The sequence below is a fragment of the Branchiostoma belcheri genome, unplaced genomic scaffold (genome assembly GCF_001625305.1).
Source record: "Branchiostoma belcheri isolate BF01 breed outbred unplaced genomic scaffold, Haploidv18h27 scaffold51, whole genome shotgun sequence".
NCBI classification, from domain to species: Eukaryota; Metazoa; Chordata; class Leptocardii; order Amphioxiformes; family Branchiostomatidae; genus Branchiostoma; species Branchiostoma belcheri.
Window position 1 is genome coordinate 183,651 of NW_017804143.1, and position 10,330 is coordinate 193,980.

At 40.5% G+C, this 10,330-nt stretch overlaps 1 protein-coding gene across 1 annotated transcript in view; it reads left to right on the top strand.

Moving 5' to 3' along the window:
• The first annotated feature begins 22 nt into the window (after positions 1-22).
• Positions 23-10,330, top strand: part of LOC109480516 (arachidonate 12-lipoxygenase, 12R-type-like) — an 11,411-nt gene continuing 1,103 nt past the window's right edge. Inside the window, exons 1-17 of the mRNA XM_019782721.1 lie at positions 23-106; positions 1,584-1,664; positions 2,166-2,274; positions 2,796-2,902; positions 3,230-3,386; positions 3,743-3,787; positions 4,272-4,400; positions 4,750-4,847; positions 5,182-5,314; positions 6,665-6,751; positions 6,995-7,097; positions 7,679-7,796; positions 8,091-8,180; positions 8,622-8,685; positions 8,828-8,933; positions 9,139-9,230; positions 9,554-9,724. Coding sequence (XP_019638280.1) covers positions 1,600-1,664; positions 2,166-2,274; positions 2,796-2,902; positions 3,230-3,386; positions 3,743-3,787; positions 4,272-4,400; positions 4,750-4,847; positions 5,182-5,314; positions 6,665-6,751; positions 6,995-7,097; positions 7,679-7,796; positions 8,091-8,180; positions 8,622-8,685; positions 8,828-8,933; positions 9,139-9,230; positions 9,554-9,724 — 1,674 coding nt within the window. The 5' untranslated portion in view covers positions 23-106; positions 1,584-1,599. The remainder of the gene's footprint in view (positions 107-1,583; positions 1,665-2,165; positions 2,275-2,795; positions 2,903-3,229; positions 3,387-3,742; positions 3,788-4,271; positions 4,401-4,749; positions 4,848-5,181; positions 5,315-6,664; positions 6,752-6,994; positions 7,098-7,678; positions 7,797-8,090; positions 8,181-8,621; positions 8,686-8,827; positions 8,934-9,138; positions 9,231-9,553; positions 9,725-10,330) is intronic.

Consider the following 10,330-nt stretch of genomic DNA (forward strand, 5'->3'; position numbering starts at 1 on the left):
CGGTTCAACTAGTTATAATTAGTGCTGTACGTACTGATCAGGTGTACACAGGTGAGTTTGTTTTACGAACACCTGCCACAAACAATATCAGCAGAACAACTATAAGGTACGTACTGCGCTTAACCAGTTGTACATAGTTTACTGAACGGTAGAAACGTTTTAGGTCTAGATATCCGGCAACGTTGCAAGGCATGGTATGTGAAAATCTTGGCAAGCTAGTGTATGCAACATTGGGTTCTGCTTTGGTCCAACAATACGGACATTTTATGTCAGATAACGTGTATGGTAGAAGCTGTAATAAGTTGTAATTGGTCAACCATGTAGTTTTCTTTGCGCTTTAGTTGGAATACTGAAATAGATACTTGTATTAGGAGGAATATTCACGCAATAGTAACATGTCAGACTACAAGATTTACAAAAATGTAGTATGCCCCTAGGGAGACACCACAACATTTCACATAAGGGCACATAAGGAAATGAGGGTTCTTAAGTAAGCTTTGAGGTTTTCTGTTAGCCTGCTAGCTAGAGCCATTATAGTATCGCTGGTATCTCTACGGTGCACCGGCGTTAAACGTGACCCGCACAGGTTCAGGAGTGCACGCCGGGGTTTTTACGGGGTCCCGTTTCAATAAGTTCGTCCCCAGGACGGCAAATGTCAGCTGGAAAGATCTTGCGTGGCAGGAGATGCCTATTCTTATTTAAGTAGAACTGGCGCCGGTAAAACAGCCCTAAATTGGCCTATGGAGAGTGATAGATAACCTTGCTAGTTTTCAGTCTTCTGCCCAACTTACCCGCATACTAGTACTGCAATCTTGCAATTTAGTTATTTTGTCGTTACCGTGTATCGTGTTTTGTAAATAATGAATAATACGGCATATAAATTTACGCAACGAAACTTAGATATTCCAGGACTTTAAATGATGTAAACGTAAACTTTTATCTTCTTTATGCATTTTGTCTAACGTTTACCACTTCCCTTGTGGCCATCAGGCCGATTTGAGCGTCTCATGAATAAAGAATGGTGCAAACAAACACAGCTTGGGGCGTTATAACATTATCTGTATACTGATGAGGTTCACAGAATTTCAATGTCCCCAATACGACACAGTACGTATATGGGTATTCTATACCTGGTATAGAAAGTACATGTAACGTGTTAAATGCTAAATAATGTCGAAAATGATTATAGGTCGGTGAACGATTGTGGTAGAGCAAAGTTCTTTATCTTCAAAATCAGTTAAATTATGTCTGGTTCGCTGCATGTGCACTGAAGCTACAGTGGTACAGCGAACAATACGGTCCCAAACGTTAAGTAATTGTGACAAACTTAGATATACGCCTTTATAAAGATGATACCCGTATGTACAGACGGTTATTAAAACGTCGGCTCTTGTTACACAAAAGTTGCGAATAGAACTTTGCTATTCAACGATACTAGTAGTTATTAGCGAAAACTTACTGGACAACATCAATGAATAAATAAATAAACAAACATCAGATTGGGTGATTTGACCTAAAATGTCTTAATGCGTGATTTGACCTAGAATTCCTTACCTAATGGTTTTTTTTTTTTGCGGTATTAGGTCGGACAGAGGCACGATGGGGAATAACTCTTCTTCAAAAAGCGCCACCTGTCAGATCAAGACGGACAAGGCAGCGGGCGGGTCGGTGTCTTTATACATTCATTCACCATAGAATATGAAGGAAGCTGTGCATGCATTCCTAAACGTGTTCCACTCTAAACACATGGACAAACGGAATGCATTCGTATTCCAAAACGCGTTTTGGAATATAATACGAAGTGAAATGCATGCTGTATTTGAAAACATTCCAAAATATTAGTTTCGCAATCACATGTTTTGGTTCTAAACTGAACTCTAATCTAAACACATATGAACACATGCATGTATACATATACATAAAGAAAAACGAGACTTCTATAGACACAATATGGATTAACAACTAACAATTAGCAACTCAATTAATTAGGGGATGACAATTAGCGCTTTTTCCAATGGGTAAGTGGCTACATATCAAATATTTGCATTTTTAGCGTTTTACATTGCATTTCTACGTTTTGACAGACGTGGACAGGGCTTTGGAATTGACCTGTTCCCCATGAAACTTTCATTTAAAGCGACGTAATTCAGACTTTTAAATTTTAGCCCCATTTTCGTGGTTATGGAGGACACTGCCGGCAACCGGACGGACGCCATCAGACTCCCCAAATGGAAGAACGGCGTCACGCCAAGCGACATTCAACTACGCGAACAGGTGTGTGTTGTGTTGTCCTTTTTGTTTTGGTAGGTACATGTAATAGCATCGAACCTTTAACTCGGGAGTCTAAAAATTACTTTGACCAACACGTCAGCAGAACGCACTGCTCCTGCGTGAAACCCACAGCGTATTGCGCAAAGTACTTCAACTGAACGTTTTGTTTAAAGACGATAGCATCATGTTTATAGTTTTCAAATAGAGTAGTGTAGGAAAAGATACCGCCTGTCTGTGTAACAGGAAAAATTCTAATGCGCCGTTGAGCAAACATCAAACGAAAACTAGGTTTTGCTAAAATACTGTTTTATGCATGTAACGTTATATTTTAAAGAATCTATATTAATTGTAATAGCTTCTTGATAAAATCATGGAGACATAGCTACATAATATGTCCATTACATTGTCGTACATATCGAGCCTGATACATCAAATGACACGCGCAATTAGAGGCTGTTCATGTTTCCGTAGACTTGTAAGAAATATAGGATATGAGTACTTACGGACAGTTCCCTTGTTTCTAGGTGAAGTACATGGAGATCTGGAGCGAGGGGAGATGCGACATTTATGTCGATACCGTCAAAATTTCTTCGCTTTCTGATGTGGACTTGTACACCTTTCCAGTACAGAGGTTCGTGCATTGCATTTCTACAAGAATAAAATTTTAATGTATCTCCTTTTCGTTGATATATTTCTACATGTGTTCGATCTCTGTACCATATTTCTGTAAAAGAATCATTTTAGTACCTAAAACTACAGATGCAAAGGGAAAAACTCTAATCAATAACTGATTATATACCAAAAATCAAATAAATCCGTCAAACCACCGTACGTTACAGCTGCGAACATACAAACACTACCGAAAACAGCACTAGTACTAGTACTAGTGCCTTCCCGCGGAAGAATATCTCCTTCCCCAGAGGTAACAAATGCCAGTCTTGCTTCCTTCGTTCCCCAGGTCGCTGAAGCCCGGCGCGGGAAACAGACTGTTCATCCCTCCGCACGACTGCTGCCTGCCTCAGACCGACCCCCATCCGGCACAGCGACGGCGGGAACTTAACGACAAAAAGAAGGACCTCCAAATGACGACACTAGCCGACGGGTGTCCTGTACAGGTTTGTACATTATTTGCACATTCTTGATCGAGAGCTGAATTGCAAATAACAGTGATGCTCGAACAAACATGACAATGACCATCAATGAAGCACACTACATATATATCTTGTGAGTACTGTAGTCTAAAAGCTGTGTCTAAATTGTAACTTGATGGGTTTGACGTCTGTTTTTAGGACAGAAGAAGACGAAATATGACGTAAAGGCACCCATCCTGAGTAGTAGCTCAACCTATAATATCATGGCACTTGGCTTTTCAACCATATATTTGCCTGTGGAAAAGAGTTTATTTTGGGGGTAAATCGATATCTATAAACAAAGCTGTTTAACTTTATGTTTGTTTGTTTGTTTTTCATAGGTTGCCGGTTCACCAAGACAGGCAATGTGGGCACCGGAATACAAGGTACAATTGTTGGTACAGACCCAAGAAAAATACACCTAAACATTAGTGTGGGCACAAAGCGCTCGCAAAATGTTGAATATATTAACATTGTAGAATCACATTGCATTCTAGTTAAACTAGTGACATTAACGCTATTGCTGTAGTTTGCTACTTAGTAAAATAATAATACGTGTATTGTGTTTATATTCGCAAAAGCAAAACATATCGGTCTTGCTCTGTTTCTTCCTATTCTTCTCCAAACACAGATGGTCAACGTTATGGACTAGACCTCTGTCACCACCGCCATGCATGGTAACTGGTGGATTTCATTATGTAGCAAAACAGAGCTTAAAGGGGCTGGTCACCATATGATAGTATATATGAACGTGTTTGAGTAAGAAACAGAGAAGTAGTTTGGCTAGATTCCGACAAGGAGGAAAACATTATATATTTTTGTCAAATGTTACCTTTCTAATTCATATTCGTCTTTTTGTCGTCTCTGTAGAAGGCGTACTGCAAAGTCCGAGACAGCTGCAAAAGCGAAGAATTACTCCTTATGTTGACAAGGAGAGGACCAGTCAAGGAACTGGGCAACTTTTCAGACTTGTACAAGCTTGGCTTCAAAGTCCCACAGGTGTGCGCCAACTTTATCTCCAGATAGAATTCCGAATTTCAACGCCATTATTAGCGGCAAATTCTCAAAAGGAATAGGAAAATGTCGTGCTTCGGATTTCAGTCCAGATTTTGGCTAACTAAATGAGATAACACTTTTCTATGACCTTTTACTGGGAACAGCATACTAGGGTTAGCGGCCGGAGCTTCTAATGCATGCGATCTAAGCATGATCAGAAAATCGTGCAAGTTGCTAATAAGCGCCCCCCTCCCTAAAGCCGCGCTGAAAATCCTAAGATTAAAATGGTGAATGTGGACGCGCTCTATCTTGAAGTTGCATTGAACAAAATGATCTTGAAAATTTATTCCAGGGCATGGAGAACTGGTGGTTCGATAAGGTTTTCGGACAGCAGAGACTCCAGGGTTTGGTGCCTAACCTCATCAAACTGTGCACGGAAATCCCAGCAAGGTGCGCTTTTCTTAAATGACACGGAAAAAAATACACCATATCTAGTACATGTATATCTTAAACTGTGTTACATGATTGAAATGCAATAACTGACATATCAATCTTAAAGACCTATCTAGTTTATGTACTTTTTGGAGCAATTTTTTTAAAATTCTACAAGACAGTGGCTTATTCGCACAGGTAGTTTCTTTCTCTGAAACTTTTGCTTTAGGAACTGACAGTAATCATTGTTAAAGTTGTTGTTTTGTTGCTGTAACTTTTCGATTCCCTTCTTATATAGATTCTAACCGCGCCTTTATTTTATAACTTTCTGTTATGGTGTGTTGATCTCTAGTTTAAACGTCACGGAGGAGATGGTGAAACCCATGCTGAAGGACACGTCCCTGAAACAGGCGCTCCAGGACAAGCGGCTGTACCTGACGGACCTCACCATGCTAAAGGGCGTCAAATGTATTGACGGCAACGTGGTGAGGACCTGGTTTTCTTTCAAAGAGGAAAATAAATTTCATTCGTAACTGCCTTTAACCCTACCTAGACCGGGCTTTTTTTGACATGGGGGGACCGGGGGGGGGGCTCTTTTGACCCTCCCCTAAGAACTCGCGAACAGTATGTCGTATGACCACCAAATTTTCAGAGAATGGTGTACTAGTTAAAATTTATCATATCTACAATTTTTATGTCGTTATGACGTAATATGACGTCATTATGACGTCATTAATGTGATTTTATTGGCCAAAACCGTCTAAATAGGTTTTTCCCTGAAAATCTCCCTGGTATACAACATAACTTTACCAAAAGTGTTTATGACAGAATATTAGTGTGTACTAAGTCTTATGTTGCCCATAGCAACACCGGTGACGTCATAAAATGACGTCATGCATATTTAAGATATCCGCCATCTTGGATCATCAATCTTGAATTTTCAAAAATAGTTTTTTTTCATGATAAAGCCTAAAATACATTGTAAACATACTAAACACCTTCATTCAAACCTTTTTTGTAAAAAGAAATGGAAGTATTGATGAAATTTTAATGAAAATAACCCGTATATACCTGTTCTAATGATATGGTCCGCCATCTTGGATTTTGGCCAATGACGTCATCAAATTAGCATAAATTATGCATATTTAATAATAAAATTTACATAAAATTATATGGGATGTTATTAATATTAGAAACCATGAGTAACTTGACATAAAACCCATAAAATTCTATTGTTGAAACAAAAAGTACTAAATTTAGCAAAAAATGCCTGTCAGAAACCCGTTGCCATGGCAACACAAAATATTATTATCTTATTCCAATGATAGAGAATTGTTGCCAACAATATTTTAGGAAAAGTCACCAAGTTTGGTCGTTCTACGGCTAGCCGTTCAGACGCTAGGTGACATCAAAGTTGCCGCGGGCACTTTTAGCCCCCCCCCCCCGGTCTAGGTAGGGTTAAATGAATGAATGAATGGTTGAATTGCGTATTTCTTACAGACTTATGATACACAACCTCTTAGAGGTCTTCAACAATCACTGTATTATAAAACATTTGGCACTGGAAAATCAACTTCATACATACATACATTAGTTGGCCTATCACTTAGCAAAAGCGATTATATTATGAAAATAAGATAAATGAGATAGACAATAAAATAATTTATGGAACATATTGAGAACTGTAACAGGCACATGACATGAATGTGTCTGCGTAAGAACAAACGGAGCAGTACTGTGTCGAGATAGACCATTTGAAGGTAAACGTATTGTGCATATTTGCGCTGCAAATGTTACATTTCTAGCTTAATACTTGACTTTGATATTTTCCCCAGCTGTGCGCACCAATGGCCTTGTTCTTCGTGGATGACGAAGGCGACCTCATGCCTATAGCCATCCAGTTGTTCCCATACTCACAAAAGGTAATAAGTTATACAATTATGTTCTATATACAACATCAAATTACATTATACACATTGTCTGCACTGAAAAGTAATTTTGTATGCCACTATTTATTTTGTCTGTAAAAGTCTATTTCTTAGAAGGCACCGATGATATTTGGTATCGACTTTGCTGTTTCTTGTAACCTTTTAGTAAGTAGTATGGTGTAGTATGGAAGTAAACGCGATTTTTAGATTTTGCCCCCATGCTTGCATGGTGATCAGGTACTAGTATTCCTTCCTACGGACCCACCCTACACCTGGCTACTAGCGAAGATGTGGTACAACCTGGCGGAGGCTTCTTGGCACCTGGCCTGCGGAAACTTCGGTAGATGGCCTTTCTTTCACACTGATACTAGACTTACTTCTTGATTTTTGTATGAGGGTGTCACGAGAATAGACACGAGATTTATCTCCAAATTACTTTACGCGAAATGATAACTAGAAATCGGAGCTTTATCTGTTGGTTTATTATCAACATGAATCAAATTTACAGTTTCAGTTTTCATAGAAAAGTAATTCACTATACGAATCTTCTGCCGACTTTTCGTCGTTTTTCGGCCATATAATTTCCCATCTACGTCTGATACATGATTTCCGCTACCATCAGGAATTGGTATTCTACCGGAAACCTGCATATCAGAAGGAACGTAGATGTACGTGGATTTGATTTATTAAACAGATATACAGTCAGGACTGCCCAACTAGCCGGAGGCTAATGTAAAGGGCTAGCCTTCATAACAGGATAATAAACAATTAGAAACAATTAACAATGTCGGTTACAATTTAGATACATAAACATACGGTTGCGGCCTGTGGTATAAGCCGAACGTTACCAAGCTAACCATAGGTGTCTGTGCTGAACACCATGTGTTTGCTATCAATACAATATTAAGACGCACATTTCAGGCTTCTCTCGTTTGGCCATGGAGTCCGTCGCCCTGTGCGCTCACCGGAACCTGGCCCAGTCCCACCCGGTCTTCCGCCTCCTGGCGCCGCACTTCAACCAACTCAGCCCGGCAAACAGGTCCGTCATCGGGCATTAACATTCAAATTGGTAAAAAGAACCAAACTATACAAATTAGCCACTCTTGGTGACATGATGTGTATTTCTTCACTTCAGCATCATAGTCACATAACGTTAACCATTAAAACTCAAAACAAACGAGACATACATAACAGCAAATAATAGTAAATCAAGGAATACCGTGACAAGCTGTACAGTTCACGTGTGTGTCTGTAAACGTATGACATGTACTTAAACCAATAGAGCAAGAAAAGGATCTTTATTCATTCACTGACCTGCTACTACGTAACACAGGGAAACACTGCGCATGCTCGATCCCGGAGAGTGGATGGACCAGTCCACTAGGATCGGCAGGGATGGATTCATCGACATCCTACAGAGGGGGTGAGTTATTCTATTGTTTTTTGGAGGTTGAGCGAGCGTGCGTTCGTGTATCTGCTTGTCCGGACAAAACTAGGGTAGGTTAGTTGATAGCACGCGGGTGGGGAAGATTGACAGGCAGAATGAAGGGAGGTAAAGCCCAGCAGAAATTAGATATTGGGGGGAAGCCAAGGATTGTATACTTGCCGTAAGTCTGAAAATGTTTTGTCAAAACATTGTACTGTTAATGTGTAATGTATCCATAGATTCTGTACTACCCGAGAACGCCGTTCGATGCGAAATTTGCCAAAAGGTAAATTGAACATGTACAACTTTTCATCACCTTAGTGTTGAAGTATGCTTTCATGGACTCAAGGATGGAAGTACATTTTAATAGCAACCACAAGTTCTGTTAAATTTAGTGAAGCACTGTGTAAAATTCATGTCTGACGTTCTTTTTTGTAGGTGGAAAAGCCATTGGAGGATGAACGTGGAAGGGAATTTGCCTCGTGATCTAGAGAATCGAGGGGTAAGAGCATTCTAGTAACAATGACAATAATTTATAGACCCCCGTCTTGTTAACATATCTAGAAATTGCCAAGATTTTGAAGAATCCACAGTCCTCACAAATGGAAACACGAATACTGTGCATTAATATTTTTTTTCACCAGGTCGAGGACAAAACCGCCCTTCCCGCTTACCACTACCGTGACGACGCCCTCCCCATCTGGTACGCCATCGAGAAATACACCAGAACCGTGCTGAAAGCCTACTACGGTAACTGATTATATTATAAACCTGTATTAATGCTGACTACATTCGCCAAGTTGGAGTGTCTTAATAATTAAAAGTGATAAATAGTTCATAATTTCCGAATGAAAGCTCTTCTGTCTTGGTAGAATCCATAGTTTAAACACAAGAAAGAAACTCACCATAAATTTTAGGTCGATCTTAAAATGTTATTTTGTCCTTTTTTAAACAGGCACCCCTGGAAAAGTCACAGGAGACCATGAATTAAGGTCCTGGAGAGAGGAGATGACGAAACCAGCCACTGGTGGCGGCGTGGGAATTCAGGTAAGTGGCGACTCTGTTTAAATATTCATAAAATGTCTTAACATCAACTATGCATCAAGTCCTTTTGATCCCTGCACGGCGATACCATTGACTAGGAGGTTTAGGCCAAGAAGTTGTTTTGATTTGATTAGACAGATGACATCCATGCACAAATGAATTTTCACTCACCGCCCCCCCCCCCCAAAAAAACCCGTTTTGACCATATGCATACTATACTGTAAATCGTAATATTCACGATTTTAATCCTATTGCCAGCTGATATTTTAGCACTGTTTTGATGCTACATGTTGGATAGACCATTCTTTGCTCTTTCTGTGCTTCAGGGCGTTCCAGGTGAGGGTGAATTCAGGACAGTTGATGACGTGGTTGCTACGGTGACGTCCGTCATATTTACCTGTACCGTGTCGCGTGCTGTCAGCCTGCAGATGTACGACCAGTGCGCCTTCCCGCCCAACTACCCTCTCAACCTCACCGGCGCTCCTATCACAGTCAAGGTACGTACCCAACTACCCACTCAACCTCACCGGCACTCCTATCACAGTCAAGGTACATTCGGCACTGCTTTCGGATGCGGAGGTATTGTTTTGGGTGTGTTTTGTTTTCTGTACATGTGTATGTGTGTGTGTGTATGTGTGTGTGTGTGTGTGTGTGTGTGTGTGTGTGTGTGTGTGTGTATGTGTGTGTGTGTGTGTGTGTGTGTGTGTGTGTGTGTTTGCTTGTGTTCGTATGCATGTATTTGAACGCACTACCCGTTGGTCCCTGTCAGCTTGATGGACCTAACTACCTGTGCCTGACTTTTTGTGGTCTGTGGTTAGGGCAGTCACCTCGCCCACGTGCTGTCACTCAATTGTACAAACACATGCGCACACAGACACACATGCACAAACACATGAATAAAAACACACACACACACTCACACACACACACACACACACACACACACACACACACACACACACACTCACACACACACACTCACGCACTCACTCACACACACACACACACACACACACACACACACACACACACACACACACACACACACACACACACACACACACACACACACACACACACACACACACACACACACACACACA